Here is a 19,684-nt window from a genome sequence, read left to right as displayed (position 1 = left end):
AGCTTCTGACAAGAAAAGTCAATGGGGGAGCCAGCTGGATCCATTGCAAATGGTGATCACGTGACTGCAGGATTCTGTGACCAAGTGGGATTTGCATAATGATGGCAACTGGAACTGCCAGAATTGCTGTGGTAAGTTGGCACAGTCACATGACATCACACTTTATGACTGCATTGCTTAATGATGGAGTTACCGGTCCCAATTACTGTTGTTAAGCAAGAACTACTTGTACCAAGTTTGCCTAGGGGAGTCCAACCCCATTCAGTGATGGAAAATCTCTTGACCCAGAACGCCTCAAAATCCACAGCCACTCAGTCTTGCTAGGATTGACTTTGAGTCTCTTCTTCCCCATCCAGTCTTCCACAGTCTCCAGACACTGAGACGGAATCTGGATGGCATCCCTTGAGCAACTGTGGACTAAGATGTACAACTAGGTATCAGGGATGTAGAAACAACCACTGCAACCCAACTATAGACTGAAGTGATCTAAGGGGGCTATTGTTATCCCCACCCATCCCCCCATCTTATATCCAGAGAGAAAACAAACGAACTTGAATTCAGCCATCTCTGTCCCAAGAAAAACACCTACCTCAATTCTTCAGAATCATGATTCATAATTTTTAGTCCTTGCAGTCCCAACTTCCTCTGATACTATTAATAATATAAAAGCACTGCCAGCAGTCAGAGCGGGTAACTGAAAGTTCATTTCCTCACTGTCCCTATGGTACAATGTGAGGGAAACAAGATGGCCACTGCCCAGGATGAGGCACTCCATAGAAGCATTTAACCAGCATCTAACTTGGCCACCGGCCTGATCCTGGTCCAGCTGCCACCTTCTCATGGCACCTAGTTGTCCCAGCACTCCAGCACTGCAGCTGCCAGGCACCTAGATCACCACTACCACCACCATCAAGCAGTCAGGAGAAGGAATCATTGCCACTCACAGAGAATCACCCACTGCCACCTCTGCAGCAAAATGCCAAGCAGCTGATTGGTGGCACCTCCATGCAAGCATGCAGTTGATTGGCAGTGTTGTTGTTTTTGTCACTGAACAGCTGATCTCCATCTCCAGTATCTTCTCTGGCTTTGATTTTGGTGCTATCGGACGTCCAGAAGCCACAGGGCCTCTGTGAGCTATCCACTGCAGAGTAACCAATTGTTTTGGTCTCTACCAAAGTTCTCAAAAGCTACTGAGAGATCCAACAATACCAGAAGACCTTCTGTACCATCCCTTGGCCCGGTACTACTGCTATGTAATTTCAGTGATGCTCAGGGTTTTCTAGGAGAAAATGAACACTGAAGCCTGTTGTTGTTGTTGTTATTATTATATACACATCAACATGAAATCACAGCTGCCAGTTCTTTAGCTGGTGTTGGCCTTCGCATCGAGTTCTTCCCAAGAATCTAGGATGTCGTAATGTATTGGCATAGTATATGTGTGGATCCAAGCAGTTTGGCCTTTTGTAATTGACAGATGGAAATTTTTTCAATGTGCAGATTTTCTAAGTGTCATCCAAGGCTTTTTCGTATGGCACCCAGTACTGGGACCACCACTGCCAGTTTATGCCATAATCTTTCAACTTCAGTTTTCAGATCTTGATACTTTGTGATCTTCTCCAATTCTTTGTCTTCTATTTTACTATCCCCTGGTATTGCCAAATAAATTATCCACACTTTCTTCTTTTCAACCACAGATAAATCTGGTGTGTTATGCATCACAACTTTTATCAGTTTGTATTTGGAAATCCCACAATATTTTAACCTGCTCATTTTTTACTACTTTTTCAACTATATGTTCCCACCAATTTTTCATTACTGGCACATGATAATTTTTACAGATGTTCCAGTGAATCTTTTTGGCGACTGTGTTATGTCATTGTTTATAGTCAGTTTGTGCGATCTTCTTGCACAAGCTGAGTATATCATCTACTGTTTCTTCTGCTTCTTTGCATGATCTGCACTTTGAATCATTTGATGATTTTTCAATTCTGGCCTTACTTGCATTAGTTTGAATAGCTTGCTTTTGAGCCAAAATGAACCCTTCAGGTTTGTTTTTTTTTAATGTTCCAGTTGTAAGCCATTGCAAGGTTTTATCTTTATCTGCTTTCCCCTCAATCTTTTGTAGAAATTCACCATGTAATGCTTTTCCTTGCCAGCATTCTGTTTCTGTGTTTATTACATTATTTCAATATTCATGTTTTGTTTCCTTTTATTCATTAAGTCCCAACTTTTAACTTGCATCAGTGCTTGTTCTTGGCTATCTTTTACATGATCAGCCAATGCATGCTTTTCTTCTTCAACAGTTTATCTGACTTGAAGTAAACCTCTGCCTCCATTTCTGCAGGGCAGGTATAATCTATCAATATCACTATGGGGATGTAGTGCATAGTGAAGTCATCAGTTTTCTTGTTTTTTAGTCCAAACTATCCAGTTCAGCTTGTGTCCAGTTAATAATTCCAGCAGTGTATCAAATAGCACGTATGATCCAGGTATTGACAGCTTTGATGGCGTTTCCATTGTTCAATTTTGTCTTTAACAATTTTTTCACTCTTTGGATGTATTCTTTACTAATCACATTTTTAACTTGTCCATGTTTGATGTTATCCAACTGTAAAATCCCCAGATATTTGTAGGCTTCATTCTGATGGCTCCTGATGGTTTGGCCATTCAGCATTTCAATTCCATTACTGTTCATGATTTTACCCTGATTTATTGCTACTGTAGCACATTTCTTAGGCCAAATTCCATTGCTATATCTGTGCAAAAAATTCTTATAGTATTTGTCAGTGGCTGGATTTCGATTTCTGATTTTCCATAAAGCTTCAGATCATGCATACAAAGCAAATATGAGATTTTATTAGCATTTTTTGCTGTTTGATAGCCAAGATTCAAAATCACTGAAAAGTGGGATCATAGCACTGACAATAAGGGTGATAATGAGTTACCCTGGAAGATGCCTCTCCTAATATTGACAAGCCCCATATTTTTCATTTCCAACCACTAATTCTATCTTCCATTGTCATTATCTTTTCTATAAACATTCTAATGTTTTTACTGACACCAGTTGTTTCCAAACAATTGATGATCCAACTGTGTGGTAATGAATCAAACACGTTTTTATAATCAATCCAGACCATATGTAAATTGATTTTTGGCTTTTGCAATTCTCCAGAACCATTTTATCAATCAGAAGTTGATCTTTTGTACCTCTGCTTATCCTTTTATTTCCTTTCTGTTCTGCTGGACTGATATTATTTTCTTCCAAATAATCTTGGATGTTGTCCGCTATTATGCCTGTGAGTAATTTAAACATTGTAGGCAGCATGTTATTGAACTATAGTTTCCTGCTGTTGTCCATTTCATTAGGTCTTTTTGAATCAGTTATTAACCAGTCACTGATATCTCCTTTATGCAATACTTCATTAAGCTGTTTAGCTATAATTGGATGTAAGCTAGTCAGATATTTGAGCCAAAGGCCATCCAATTGATCATTTCCAGGAGATGTCCAGTTTTTATTCCTTTTCACTCAATTTTTGACCATTTCTGCCGTTATTATTAGTTCTCCCGTTTGAATTTTACTAACTTCATCTTCAAATTCTTTTATCCATCCAGCATTTTTATTATAGTCTTTTTGAGTTTCCCATAGATCTTTCCAAAACTGGATTGCTTCCTTTTTGTTTAGTTTCCCATTTTCAGAATTTCTATTGCTATTTTATACATTGGTAGAATTGCCTCTGGTCTGGTTGAAATAGCTAATTTTGCTTAAATTGAATGATTCGTGCCCCACAGTGTTCAATTTTTCCAGCTATTGCTGTTATTTGTTGCTTTATGATTTCCAAAACTTCTTCAATTTTTCTGGTGCTAAGCCAATACTTCCTTATTAGGCTTGTCCTGATCCTTATATTCTTCAATGTTTGCTCTTTCATGTTCTTTAAATTATTTGCATCTGATCTTAATTTCTTTATCTTGACCTCCAGCCTGATCTTCCACTTTGGGACTGAGTATGATTTTGCTTTTGGTTTTCTAATTTCGATACCCAGTTCTTCTGTAACCACCCCTGCTGTACTTTAGGCAAGCTGATTGGCCTGTTTGATAGATGTTATTTTAATCCTTGCAAGCGCCTCATTCACATCCTTCACTACGGGTGCCAGGTCTTTCTTGGGCACTACTTTCAGTCCTGGCGGTCTTTGTCTTTCTACTGGTAATTCTGCATACACCATAATTTTCTCTTTTAAATTTTCTTGTCAGGGGATCAGTTCGTAGGTTGTTTGAGTGCTGGCCTGTACTGGTTCTGTTGTTATTGCTTCTTCTAAGTTATCATTTCCGTAGTTCATATCAGCTGTTTCCTCTGTATTTCCAATTGTGGTTATCTGAGTTTCTTCCTCTATTCTACTATTGTTTTGGGTGTTCCATTTTCACAATTTTTCTGAATCTCTTCCAGTTCTGCATCCATGAATATTTTGTTTCCGGTAATGAATCTCCTTTGATCTGCCAGTCATTGTTCAGTGATATTTGAGTCTGGATAAATTCCTTTCCACAGTTCTAACATTTGCTTTAAGTAGCCCTGCTTTGTTGGTTCTGATTTATAATAGCAGGCTATAATGGCATGGTTTCCAAACACACTATACTTTGGTTGTTGTTCTTCCAGTAATTCTACAGGGCTAAGCCCTGATTGCCCAGCCATAGCTCCTGAGTCCCAATGCCCACTTGTCGACAGATGCCCAGGAGCTCTAACGCTTGATGCAGTTCTTGTTGACCTGGCCGACAACCAACCCAGTATAGGATTCTTTTTCTGTTTTCTCACCATAGTTAATGGGTTGATGGGTACCCTTAGTCTGGCTCTTCTGCTGAGACTTGTCTGGCATGGGTGACCCTTCTGGCAGAATACGCTACAGCCTGCATAGCTCTCAGCCTCATCAGAACATCACAAGCCCCTCCCCCCACAACAAGGGTGTATCCATTATCTAAGCTTATTTTTATTTTTTATTTTTTTATTATCATCATCATCATCATCATCAACATCCCAACTCCAATGGATTCTGAACGGTGTACAACCCCCTCCCCAAAAATCTATAAAAACAGATATACTGTTACACATCCCCTTTTGTACATATGTGGTGGCATCACATACACATCCCAAAGGGACAGAGCTGGGACTTCTGGAGAAGAAATGGCAGACTGAAGATGGCTCCACGAAAAGTGGAGTCAACGACTGGCGGAGATCTGGCAAGTAGACCGGCTCTTTGATAATTCCTCACCAGAAAAGGAGAGGACTTGAGATCACCCACAAGAGCTCCAGACAGTTGCTGCTCACAGGGAGACCACAAGACTGCGGACTCTGGGTTTTGAGTACTGGGACACAAGAGAACAGCCATTTTGCTCAAACCACAGTTGGTGCCTTTGAAAGGACACTAAGTTTGCATACTTCCTTTTCTAATCACTTTCAGAAATTGCTTGTTAACTGCTTTTCAACTATTAGGAAACTTTGGATTGACAAGTTTTATAGCACCAGGTGAGTATCCTTTAATAGTGAAAGACATTTTAAATACAAGTTTAAGTACTTTAAAAAAAATCTTTTTTGGAATAAACACCAAAAGGGTGATTAAAACTTTGATTTTAGAAAGTTACAAATGGACTAAGGGTCCAAATAAATTTGAAATAAGATTTTGGAATTAATTACAAAGAATCTTTCCTGTGGGAAAATACTTTTGTTTTGAATTCTTAAAAAAAAAAAAAAAGATAAGACTTTAAAAATTGGACACTAGAGGGAACTAGAAGGAACTAAAGATCACAATTAAAGAAGAAGAACACTCAAACTTGACTTACAAATACGGAATGAAGCAAAATATTTTATCATTGGACATATTGAAGGATATCTTTGAACAATGGACCCAGAAGTTAATTTTAAGAGTGTCTGCCTCTATAGATAGACGATGTTTAAAAGATGTTGTGAAAGAGGAACAAGTTTTATCTGACAAGATAAAGACTGATTTGAAAGTGGATTTAAAAATGACAGGCTGCAAGAATGATATGGAAAAAGATGTTATACTGGATATACGAAAGAAACCGGCTGATGACTTAATAATTAAAAGGGATATACAATTAACAAACCAAGAGAGTAACCTGGATGATTTTCTTATATTGGATTTACAAAAGAGGCTTGTTAAAGCTTTAAATAATTTTGTGAGAAGGACAAAGAAAAAAATGAAAAGAAATCAAGTTCTAGGAAGTTATTTGACGGGACTAAAGATCAAGATTATTAAAAGTAAAAGGAAGGAATATACAGTTGGTTTATCTGATCAAGGTTAAAATAGACATGTTGTTATTTCTGGTAACCCTTAATGGACTTTTGCTTACATCAGGACTGAAATGATGAGGCTTTAAGGATTTGTTTATAGATAAGAGATGGATATGGGAAGAAGAGATCATTTGTTGTATTTTAAGAGAAGGTGATAAGTTACTAAAATTGTTTACACTTATGATGAATGGAAAGTCATTTCTTTATATATTTCTTTTCTTTTTCTTTGCTATATTCTTATTTTTTTTCTTTTCCATTTTTCTATTTCTTTCTGTTTCTTTCTTTTCTGCACCATCTGTTTTTTCTTTTTATTCTTTTATTTTTTTTCAGCTTGTATTAGTTTTTATTGTTGTAATTGTAATTTTTAATAAAATTACTCTTGAAAAAAACCAAAGGAGACAGAGTTCACAATGCAAAGCTTTCCTCATTTTGATATAAGGAAGCTTCCGCTGATGCCCACGATACACATTTCCATGCATTCTGAAATACTTCTTCCAAGTTAAATCTGAAGCCTTGCACAGTGTTAATTTATATGTACAACCAAGGACTGCCAGTGTGAGATGTTCTGCCAGAAAACATAAGTACTAAAAATGCCACAAACACAATCCTTCCTGGATCAGTCTTTTAGATTTTTTTTTTTTTAAGTATAAAATATATAGCTCTGGTCATGATGAGATAATAAGTGTTAACAAAAGGTTTTTCATCACAACCAAAGAATGAAAGTTGAATCAGTTAGTGACTCACCATTCAGAGCTGTCAACTTATTGGTAATTAAAATCACAACACTGTAAAATATAAAATATTACATAGCTTGTTACTTTATCTTGTATATTGCAGAATGAATTTTAATTTCTAAAATTCTAATGTGCCTTTGAATTGTAATTCTATAACCCACTAAGGCACTCTGATTAGTAGTAGCAATATATATATAATAGCAACGTCATTACAAGGAATTCATTCATTCATTGCTTTTTAAAAAATATCCTGTGAGGAGCCACAGCCCATGTCCCCTCCTCCAGTCTTAATGCCAAGTTAAGTTTCAAGTTGCACTCACTCATAAATCTAAGCCATTTTTAAAATCATGGTTTGTTGAACAAGCTAGAGTTTTTCACACATAATACCAAGCCATCATGAATGTGTTTGTGCAGTATGCTAAGTCAAAAACCAGCCAGCCTGGTCCCAGGGTACTTTCAGTTCTATACAAATTAGTTTAGCTTTTCTCACACTGTGCCCACCAAACTGTAGCATGTCTGGAAGGCTACTAGCTTGAGGAAAACTGAAGTACACACATACGCTGCCCAGTGAATAAGGATTTCAAAACATTTTGGACAAAAAGAGTTTTTGTTGAAAGCAGTAAATTCCAATAAACTAACTTGTGTGACGGGAACATTGGCAGTGTGAGATATAAAACAAAAGATGAATAGCTGCTGAATGTAAGGGGCATTAATACTGAGCATGGAACACAATATCCTATATTACCATATATAAATTATAAAGCCACCTTGAGATATTTACTCTGCAACTATTTTTTTCTAATTTTTTTGTGGAAGCTTAAAGAACTAATTTTTGGCATTGTAAGTGTTGAAACAAATTGTGATTTTGTGTCCTGAATGTTCTAGGATCCTTTAGTGAGAAAACCTAGGTGATTAAAGTCAGTTGTGCTTTACTATAGCACGTCACTATGGATTATGTGTTTTGTGGTTCGACATAGAAAACCACACCATTTGTTTTTGTCTGCTGACATTCAACATGCTGAGAAACGTGACCTTTTTTTTTTATTTGCTTGTTTGTTTTAAAAAAGAAGTTGGGGAGAGAAACCCTGTAGGATAGGAAACAGCCCAGACATAAAGCTGAAAAGCTTGTCATTAGTTTCACGCCTGTGAGAAATAACGTATACAAAATATATAAATGGGACCAATGAAAAACAACTTGTGCTGCAAAATTTATAAAGAATGCAAGACTCAGGTTTTCATGATATAAAATTGGGGTTATATTGATGTTGGTTTTCTTTTCTGTTTTGCAGCATCCTGGTAGCAATTTGCTATCAAATTAAACTATTCCTTCCAGCTACTGATGTTTGAGTTTATTTTGTTCCCTTCCAAGGGTCTTTTTGAGATTTAGTGTGCAATTTGATTAACGTCAGCATTCAGAGCTGAACTTAAAAAGCTGAAATAGCCGCTTGAGTCACTAATGGTTCTGTGCATTTTTTGGATACTATGTTCACAAATATTCAATATCCATAGGCTGAATTGTGGGCAAGACAGGCAGTTCATCTGCCTGGTTTGATCAACTTGTCATCTGCCAGATAGATTGATGACCAAAGTTGTGTTAGGATTGCCAGCAGATTTATCTTGGTGAGACAAATGGTAAGCAGTGAAATTTTAGGAACATTAGGAATTTCTGGATCATTGGAGAAGGTGAAGTGAACAGGCTAACCTTGCTGTCGGTGATTCTTTTATATTCTGTCAAAGGACCATTTCTTTTCTTTTTTTTTTAATGCACCTTCTACAGTATTTCTTTAAAAAAAAAAAACCCAGCAAGGAAGCTCTGTGAACAATGGCAGCCTTCCACATTTGTCATCAATACAGGCAGAAATGCACTTCTGGAAACACTTCTACGTACACTGCTCATCCAAAATCTGTGGAATTGCCTGGCTGTGTCTTTTTATTTTAATGGAGATGTGCATCTGCTTCTGGAGTTCTCATTCGTTATATGCCCTAATATTCCATTCTTGCTCAAATTCATGATATCCTATCAACATAAAAATAAAATGAAATCACCTTTAGTGAGAACAATTGCTGATCTGCGGGCAAAGAACCCAAACTGTTTAGGATGTGATAGAATACTTCTTAAAAATCCAGGCTTGGTAATATTGGGGAAGAGGGTCTGGATACCTAGCTGAGAGTCTTTGTTCAATTTAAATGGATAGTTGTATCAATTTCTCTCATTTGCACAGTTGTCCATAGTGGAATGTATTTGTAGTAATTAACCATGAGGAAATGCAATATACCGTATGGGAGGTTGCTTTTAAAATTAGTGAGCCGCTTTCAGCTTCTCCCAGCCTGTGAACTGAGACTGTGTATTGGTGATACGTTATTCCTCTGTCGTACCAATTTCCTGTCTGCATCTGGGCCTGATTGGGTTTCCTGGAGCACATCTTCCTCTCTGTCATTTTAAAAATAGTTTTTAATTATGAGTAGAGCTTTCTGTAATCATGACCCTTCTTTAAATTGCTCAGAGAATGTCCACTTCTGCAAGGTGTCTTTTCTGTCTTAGCATGTGAGAAGATAAACATTTCCACAAACTCTTGACATCTGTGTTGCTCCTTTGCACAAGTGGTACCTGGATAAGGTTTACCTGCATCTCTGTTGCCACCTCTCCCTCTTGTTGAACCAAACTAGGGCATGGATATTATTTCACATCTTTTAGTCAGCTGTTTCAAAAGGGAATACAGGTAGTCCCCAGTTTAAGAACAAGTTCCATTTCCAAGGTATGTCCTTAAGTCGAATTTGTATGTAAGCTAGAACAGTAGTATTGTATAATACTGTATAAATAGTATTGTGTAATTAACTCGAACCATTGTGTATTTAACTTGAATTTTGCTAGAATATGCTCTGTTCTTAACTAAGGGTCATCTGTAAACTGGGTGTTCCTAACCCGGGGACTACCTGTATCTAATGTCTTGTCTGAATTGTCTTTCATTTAAGGAGAAGCAGGAACCTCCCGATCTTAAAAAGTGCCCCATTTGGGAGGGTTGCCACAGTGGTCTAACGTAGCTCCCTTTCTGGGTGTTGAATGTTTTATATTTCTTCTTCTGCCTTTCTTATTTTTTTCACCTGCTTCCTTTCAATTTTCTATGTTTATGGCTGAGGTTGCCAGCATGTAGTTTATTAGCCTTGGCTATTGTGTAAATATCTGTTAACGTACCATCTGTGCGATATATGTGAACTTTGAGAGGGAATTGCTCTGTGCGATTCATGTTCATCAGTTTTTGAGACTGCTGCCCTAACAAAGGGGAGGCAGTCGTTGTGAAATAAATTGCTCCACTATATATGGATGTATGTGTATATATATATATATATATATATATAGAGAGAGAGAGAGAGAGAGAGAGAGAGAGAGAGGTGTTTTGCTTTGTCCTCTTGTGATTTAGAGACAAAATGTTTTTCAGGGCTGTTGGGAATAGAAGCACTTCAGCAGGGCCTTCAGAGAAGATTACTTCCTTCCACAAATATGGTCACTATGCACAATAAATTGGAGATTTGACATTATTAGTTAACACTGACCTTTCTAGAAGAAATTATCTTGAAATATTTTGTCTGTTGCTCTATAGCAAACAATTACGGGCCATACTGAGAACATTTTTTAAAAAGTTAAGTACTAACGAATATTCTTAAAAAGTTCCTCTACTTTAATTTTTTGAGCTGCTAGTACACATATGCATTCACAGCCGGTCATATGGTAGATGTATAACCACACATTTCCTTTTCATTCTTAATATACCTCCATAGCTTTATTTTAGCCAATAAAGACTTTACAGCTTCTTTCTGGTGCAGAAACTGAAAGTGAGGTGTTGGAAACATGGAAAGCAAAGAATAACAACTGTAATATTAGACCCAGTTGGAATGAGCTTCCTCATGCTGCTAAAACATAAGCAAATACTTTTTGCCAGCACATCCAAAATACCGTCAGGTAATGCTGCATTCTGTGACATGTGCAAATTGAGGCACTGACAACGTCTTTGGGACAGCCGACTTTCCTATGAGCTTTTTTTGCCCTCAAAAATGCCTCTAAGTGGAACTCAGCAGGCAGTAGAAAGAGCCCCTGAGCGAAAGTGACAGATCTACTCATGCCTGTATTATGTCCTTATTAAGCTGCAGAGCCTTATCAGCTGCATGTCAGTGCATTTATTTGTATTTTGGAACTACGGTAGTTCTGTTCTGAAGGTATGAAAAGGCAGAAGGTAGATTAGGGTGAGATGAATTAATATATTGTACTTTACTTGACAAATGTGCTTGTTCTGGTGAGTTCTTGCATTATGGTAAGGATTAAAGGGGGAACAAATTGAGATTGCCTGGTTTCATGACCTTTTGAAAAATATTACAGGATATTCAAGTCTTTGTTGATTTGTGTAAAAGTTTCGGAGCAGCCAATATTCCCCAAGTATTTGCTAATCATTTTCTACTTGTGTTTTCCCCCACAGGATCCAAATCTTACATTGTATACTGATAATCCAGACTTCACTCCATGCTTCCAGAACACTGTCTTGGCTTGGATTGCGTGCCTCTATCTTTGGTGTATCTTGCCCTTTTACCTCCTTTATCTAAAATACAACAACCGAGGCTACATTGTACTGTCTGTGCTGAGCAGGTTTAAAACGGTAAGATCTATGCCTCTCCAAGGCACCTAATAAACAGTGGCAGGTCTGGCAACCTTTTTAAAAATTAAAAAGGAATACATAAGGGTTAAGTACCTACCGTGCCAAATGAGATAAAATGAACAGAATCCAATCATATCTTATATTTGAAAGTTCATGGTTCAGCATGACAGTGACTGAGCAATAGCAGATGAACTTGCAGATAACCTGTCCTTGAAATAGAGTTTGGTTTTACCAACAGTATTTCAGAATAGCTCTCATGTTTTTAAAAGCATATTCCTGCCACTTATGATTCAGAGCGTAGCTTCCCAACTATATGAGCAGCGAACCGTTTTTGAAGAATGAAAGATCTAAATCTTTTGCACCCTGCGTAATTAATTGGATATACAGGTAGTCCTTGCTTAGTGACCAAACTTGGGGCTGGTAACGCCGTCGCTAAGTGCTGTGGTCGCTGAGCGGAAAATCACATGGCTGTGATAGGCATATGAGGTCACTTCCCATTCTGTCATTAAGCAAGCCAATGTGGTCATTAAATAAGACATAACTTAACCGTGACTTGCGATTTTACTCCAATGTTCTCCATTAACTCTGCTTGTTGGAAGCTGGTTGGGAAGCATGCGAACGGTGATCACATAACTGCGGGACACTGCAATGGTCATAAATGCACACCAGTTGTGGGGTGCCCAAATGTTGGTCAAGTGACCATGGGACACCATGACAGTTATAAATGCAAGGATTGGTTGCAAAGCTTTTTTTCTTATCCCGTCATAACTTCGAATGGCTGCTAAACAAGATAGTTGGCAAGCATGGACTACCTGTACAGATAATTTTCTGTTAATGACAGTAATTGGGACCAGAATTTCTGTGGCTAAGTGATGCGGTCATAAAGTGCAATGTCACATGACCACATCACTTAGCAACGGCAATCCTGGCAGTCCCAGTTGCCTTCGTTAACCAAATCCCACCCAGTCATTAAGGGAGGACCCACTCCGATCCAAGCCATTCCTGGCTTGGTCCCTCCCAGTCCCAAGCCTCAGTAAGGTAAGGGACTGCTTCCTCTTCAGCTCCCCCCACCCCGGTTATATCTCCCCCATCTCTGCCCTTTTGGCTGCCCTGTACTCTGCCACCTCTGCCAGCCTATGTTCTGCTGGCCCTGCCGCCTTGCGCTCCCCTGGCCCTGCCACCCCTGGCTGACCTTTGCTGTCCTCTTCATTCCACTGCTGATGAGGCACGCCCATCAAGAAAAAACAAGAAAAAAAATCATTAAATTTGTTAAGTTAAAAATAATTAAGGAAACTATTTTTTTTACCTTCTGATCCTGTAGGGCACTACACAAAATTTGGCTACCCTATAGGAAAAACTCATATAAGCCTCACAACACAGAACCGCTCATAAAAACTAATACGTCTCTCCCATATTGAGAATTACCACCTCCCATTTCTTCTAGCAAACACTACTTGTTTGTTCCACACTCCCAGGTGTGGCCCCTCTCCAAATGCCCTGCTGACCTCTTTGCCTGTAGCAACAAGGAGGTCCTCCTTTCCTTTGGAGGGGAGTGAGGGACTGAGGGAGCAGTGGGGAGTGCTTTCTTCCTCCCAGGGTGTTGGCAGCAAACCAAGAATATCGCAAAATGCCCATATGCACGCAGTGACATCATAATGTAGATCCAGCCCCCGCATACGGTACTCACACCCTAATGTCTGACGCAAGCGTGTAGGTTGCTTTTTTGCATCTTGATGTCATGAGGCACATTTTGTCATTTGCTCCCCTTCCCCACTCCTCACGGGTGCCAATGCTCCTCCTCTTTCTTCTCCCCTCCCCCCCCCCCCGCCTATTCATAAAAAGCCACTTTGCAGGTACTCCAGGAGAACTTTGAATGCGTAATGTAAATACTCCCTTTAACTATCAAATTTAAGTGGCTAAAAAATCTTTCTCTTTAATTCCAGATTAAGGAACTGAATTTTGAATTAGATTTTAATCTTGTCTGCCCTCTTTCATTACCCTCTTTCAGTGAGGTTGTTAGGAATTAAGAATCTGTCAGGTAGTTGTTTGATATTTCTAAAAGCTTATTGTGATTCATCCAGGGCAATGGTCAAAAGGGAAGAGGAAACTTAACTCCAGCTCATAGCTTTGTGGTATTTTCTGTACCGGGATAGGTTTTTTCATCACTTCAGTAACTTATCAAAGAAAGGAGTGGTAAATTGATTAAAACAACTTTGCCACTTCACTGTTTTACTGCAGTAATCTAAATTTATTCACCATCTTATATAGTAGATTGCGGGTGATATTTCCATCCTATTGAAGTAAGAAACTAAATTTGTATTTCTTAACAAAAGCTGTATTGAGACAATATTCCTGTATCCATACAGTAGGTCTCAGTGCGTTAAAAAAAAAATTAATGGTTTCTTTATATTTCTCAAAAATCACCATCCAACCTAGCAGGGCTTCCTAAATCACAGTAGTGTGATGAAATTTGAATTTGTGAAATTGCTTTGTGTAAATGTACAATTTTCCTTTGAGTTCATGCAGTTTTCTTGAAAGCAGTATGTCAGTGGTTTGCAATGTTTAGCCTTTTCCTAAAGTGTTTTCTCAATTTTCGAGTCTAGCCTACAGTTGTAGCCATTCTTGGTGGTCTCCCACTGGCTCCAACATCGCTAGATGCCCCAAAGTCTGCTAGATGCTACCACCAGCTGGGCTGCTTCATATGAACTATCAGCAAACATTCAGACCTTGGGTCTTTTGGCTCTAAATGATAATGATAATAATAACATTCAAATCCACCAAACACTAGCTGATCAAGGCCAGACTGTTCTGCTCATTTGCAGTTTGCAAATTAGAACTAACTTTTCAGTTTGCAAATTAGAACTAACTAAATTAAAGCTCTTTTATCCCCTTTATTTAAAACACTGATATGGAATGATGTAAAGCTCTAGTCTTTGTGCAGAGCAGATTTAAAGTGGAGCCCAACATACAGTAACTAAGTCTCCTCTGTTCCATTTGTTCAGCTTGATTTTGTAGTACACAGATCCCTTTTTAGGCAATGGAACTCAGGATAAGTAGGATCCTCTGAAAATGTTAGTTCTGATTTACCAATTATATTTGATTTGGGTGAGTTCACACAGGAGGCAGAGTAAATGGCATCAGAACAGTATCCCATTGTAAAAAGATTATGGTTTGCCATGGGTAGCTACTGAATTATGAGACAGAGTTTATGGTTTGTCATGAATGCATCTGATCGCCTTAAGGGTTGAGTTCCAGAATGATGAAAATTCAGGAGTCCCTTATGTTAACTGCAAGCTTCTTCCTTCCCAGTGAAGATCACAAGAAGGCTGTTAGAAAGAAAATGAGGAAGTCTCCACCCTCAAGTACATGGGGTTATATTGGTTGTAAATGGAAAATAATGTAACCTCATCCCCTCCATCTCAGTAAACCTTGCTAAAGATAATTCTGTGATAATCGCGCTTGGAAAGAATCACTTCTGGTTTTAGGCAGCTGCCAAAGAGTGCTGATTGACAACAATGTAATTTTGCTTGCAACTTTACCAGATTAACTTTTGGGGGGGGGGAGGGTCAATAATTCTTACAAGAGAATTGCATAACCAAAACAAGAAATATGGAACTTGAAAGAAAACTGTGTTCCAATAAACAGGATGGCCCAGGAACTGTAAATTAGTTCTATTCATTGAAATCTGCAGACCAAATGAAATTGTCTAACAGCCCTGGCACATGCCGATATAACTAAGTCTGTTTGTTATTGCTTATGATATAATTCATAGCAAAGGACCAAGCTCCTCCTGCAGATTTATGCCACTGTGTCTGCATTTTAAAATTTAGGAGATGTGTGTTTCCTTCTCAGTCTGTTTCAGCATCAGAGTACCCACATATTGATTTTTGGTAACATCAGTAAGATTAATTCTTCCAGCAACATGCTGTTTTGCCTTCTTCTTCTTTTAGTTAAGCAGTGATTTACTTTCTGTGGCATCTGCTGAGATTCTTTTTCTTGCATTAGAAGGCACACGTAGAGTGAGCAGCAATGTAAACAGTTCCCTTAAGCAAGGTATACAGATGAGATGCCATAGCACTATCCTGAAATGGAACGTGCAAGAATATTGCAGGAAAATTCCAATGTAAAATTACCAAATTATTGTCACTGCTGCTTTGACACCACAAAAAATATTATTATTTTAAGATAAGCTAGGTATTACATCAATTTTATTTCAGTCTTTAGCCAGCAAAAGATAAGCTAGGAATGGCAAGTGAGTATAATCTCTAGATGGCCAGCAAAGAAAGATTTGTAAACCAGAATAAAATGTGTACCTGCAAGTCATCACTGTGTCACAAAGAACTAGCATATATAGGTGTAGACAGAATTTTTACAGGCTAATAGATTTGTAAATATGCTGAAATATAACTACTTTTGATAAGTTTTGTGCTTTTGGAGGTTTAATTGATTCTCTTTCTTTTTATACAGGTCTTTGCTTTTGTGCTTTGGGGGGTTTGCTGGTCCAATCTTTTCTATGCTTTCCATGAAATCACTCAAAACAGAACTCCACCACCAGTGTATTTTGTAACACCCTTAATTGTTGGCATCACAATGGTAGGTGTGCCTTTCTCTTTATGCTATTATTATTTGTGTGTGGGCATGTTGAAAACAAACATGATGATGGAAATCTTTTGCTTAGCTCAAGTATCTGCAATCCATGGAAACCCACAGACAGGGGAGATCCATTTTCACAGGCCACTCATTTCTTTAGTAGCAGAAATCTTTGTCCTGCCATCCAGTGATATCAGCAAAAAGGGAGGCATTCTGGGGCATGGAACTAAGAAGGCTTTGGATCTACTAAACTCTTCCCATTTTTCAAACAGGTGGCTGGAACTAGGAGGAAAAAATAGAGCTGTGCAAGCATTTGAAAGAGGCACATTGCAAAGTATGTTGGCATGAGCAAAGCATCTTCCCTTGGAGTGTTAAAGCAGCTGCATCCTCTGGAAGGCTTGTGAAGCTGCTTTGAAGGCTTTCCCCAGTTGTCTGCACATGTGTGTGCATGTATAGCATTGTGTTTCACTCGCAGTCCCAGTGGGAGTGTACTCTGTGTGTGCACACATGTGCAGTATGCTAGGGAAAGCCAGCATGCTTTTGCAAAGTGTATTGTTAGTGCAGCCCTAATACACTCACGCGCACACATACACACACACACATAGGTATAAACACTCAATCCTTGGAACTTGTCTCCCTTTGCCCAGCTGGATTTGGGACTTGATGGTTCTCTACCATACATTACGGATAATGAATTACATCTTTTATTGTCCCATATAAAGGAGGGGTGCTATTGAAGATTTGCCTTGGAAGTGCATGCTTCAGTTTAGAGTAGAAAAGACAAATAGATCTTGGACAGGAGTTTGAAGATGTGAAAGGCAAACTGCTGATTTGTGAGATAAGAGTTGCAGATTGATCCTCATTTGCTTATTTGTCTGCAGCTGTGAGATCCTCTTAAGGCATGCTATTCTGATAAAAAAAGATAACAGTTCCTTGGATCACCCAACATCTGCAGTACTGAAATAGCATTTGAGTTCTGTAGAGAAGGAAGAAACCTAGCTATATATTTAAGAGAAATTAAAATAAAACTATTCATCATGATTTCTGTTTTGGGGGAACTATCAAACCCCTGAATAATATAACTTTTCCTTCATCCTTTAATATTGTCTATTCCTCTTCACTTTTTAAAAGTCATGTGGGTGAATCCTGCATAAAAACCATGGGAAGATGGGGGGAAATCTTTTCCTTGCTAGAGAGAGTACTTTCACTGCCTTATGCTATGAAAACTCAAATAATATTTTTAGAGAAAATATTAAACATCCATCACTTGTATAATGAAGACTGAGTTAAGCATGGGAGCAGGATATACTGTGAATACAAGGAAAGAGAAAGAAAAGCAATGTTCTTATTTGTGCGTATGAAGATACCATACCCTATCATTGGGGCAATATGTTTTTCAAAAAAAGGCAAAAACATTGGCTGGATAGCACAGAAATAAACAATAACACCTAACACTGAATAAAAACAGAACATTTCAGCTAATTACTTTTCTGTTTTTGCCAGCAACACTACATGGAGGTATCCATCAAGTCACTAGGAATTAAGCTTGAAGAAAACTTTACTTTAGGGAATTGAGAGTCAGATTCTCATCATTCCATTCCATCTATTCTCCAATGACTTTTCTTGCAGCTGGCAGCCATGTTGCTCATCCAGTATGAAAGACTTCACGGTGTCCAGTCCTCAGGGATCCTCATCATCTTCTGGTTCTTGTGTGTGCTGTGTGCTATTGGTCCTTTGCGATCCAAAATCCTTCGTTCTCCAGCTCAGGTAAATTAGATGTGCTTGTGCTGAATTATGCCATCTTTCCCTGGTGTTAATGCTGGAAGGGAGATGCTTGACAGTCCATTGGTGGGAGGAGTTATGAGCAGAGGGCTACTTGTAGGCTGGGTATATGGCAGTTGCATAGTTTGTCCAAACACCAAGGTTAGAGTAGCAGACAATGTTTCAGACTGAGCTAAAGGCACACCAACAGTCTTTGATTGTAGCAGAGGGTATGGGAATAGCACATGGGAAAAATGAGAGATTCTTCTTCCTAGGATCACGAAAGGAAGGTCATTTTGAGGCTTAAATACCTAGAAATCTTTTAAACCTATTAAACTACGGGAACTATTAAACCATGGAGGGAGAGGTAGTGCATGATATGCTTTTCTTGAAGGAGACAGAAATGAAAATCAGTATGGTTCAATCTTCCTTTCATTTTTCTTATGGTCTACTTTTTGTGAATTCAAGCTACTCATATACAGTGGTACCTCGAGTTACGAACGCCTCTGCTTACAAATTTTTTGTGTTACGACCAGCTCCGGCCCCAAAAATTTACCTCATGTTACGAACTGGATCCGCGGTCATTTTCCCTCCCGTGACACGTGGTCCGTGGCCATTTTCCACCCGACACATGGTCCGTGGCCATTTTCCCTCCCGTGACACGTGGTCCACAGCCATTTTCCGCCCCTGACACGTGGTCCGCGGCCATTTTTCCGGCCCTGACACGTGGTCCACGGCCATTTTTCCGCCCCTGACTCTCCCTCCAAGCAATGGCCGCCTCCCTGTCCTCCATGCCAGAACGGATTAACAGTAATTACATTGAACCTTATGGGAAAATTTGCCTCGTGTTGCGACCAATTCGAGTTGCAACCAGAGTCACGGAACGGATTAAATTCGTAACTCGAGGTACCACTGTATTAAATAGAATACATATTAAAAACACTGCAAGAAAGCAAAGGGCATCGGCAAAGCAACATGAATGATAGGGCTCATAGCATTAAAGCAGTGTTTTTCAAACTTGGCAACTTTAAGATGGCTGGGAATTCTGGGAGTTGAAGTCCACACATCTTAAAGTGGCCAAGGTTGAAAAACACTGCACTAAAGCAACAGTGTTGAAAGGGAAAGCTTGTGGCCAAATGCTGGAAAGAATAAAACTCTGGTTCCTGGCAAATTTCCTTAGAAAGGGCATTTCTACACAGAGTGGGTGCTGCAGTCAAAAAGATGCTGCTGCCTGCTATATCTGATACAATAGTGGCAGTGGCTACAAAGCTCAAGTGTAGCGCATGGGAAGTCACATATGTAATGGGAAGGCCTCTAGCAATATTTATTAATTCATCCTGTTTTCTTATTTAATACACTGCTGACTCATATAGGGCCAGGCCAGGCATGCCTCTTCAGCAGCGGGAAGAAAATAGCGAAGGTCAGCTGGCGGCAGGGCCAGTGAGTGCAGGGTGGCGAGGCCAGCAGGGCCAGAGGAGTGCAGGGTGGCAGGAGCAGCTGGGGTTTTATGCTGTGGTGGTGAGGTGGCTGGCCACGCTGCAGGGTTTAAGGCGGCACTCCTCAGTGACAGCCCTGGGGCTGAAGTAGAGGCCTGGGGGCAGTGGCAGCTGGCTGAGACTGCTGAAGGCCCCAGGCCTCTACAGCCCCAGTGCCGC

The 19,684-nt window shown here is 39.2% G+C and overlaps 1 protein-coding gene across 2 annotated transcripts in view; it reads left to right on the top strand.

Moving 5' to 3' along the window:
* The window catches only part of ABCC3 (ATP binding cassette subfamily C member 3), an 82,766-nt gene that overhangs the window by 6,796 nt on the left and 56,286 nt on the right, over window positions 1–19,684 (top strand). For both annotated transcript variants that reach the window (XM_088138456.1, XM_088138455.1), the window contains exons 2-4: window positions 11,502–11,678; window positions 16,146–16,271; window positions 17,898–18,035. In XM_088138456.1, the coding sequence (XP_087994582.1) occupies window positions 11,502–11,678; window positions 16,146–16,271; window positions 17,898–18,035 (441 nt within the window). The remainder of the gene's footprint in view (window positions 1–11,501; window positions 11,679–16,145; window positions 16,272–17,897; window positions 18,036–19,684) is intronic.

The sequence above is a fragment of the Python bivittatus genome, unplaced genomic scaffold, assembly GCF_059951505.1.
Source record: "Python bivittatus isolate LINGU-HERP-01145 unplaced genomic scaffold, Pbiv_v1 ctg000220_np1212, whole genome shotgun sequence".
NCBI classification, from domain to species: Eukaryota; Metazoa; Chordata; class Lepidosauria; order Squamata; family Pythonidae; genus Python; species Python bivittatus.
The sequence above is the reverse complement of the archived record's forward strand: the minus strand, read 5'-3'. Positions and strand labels throughout refer to the sequence as shown.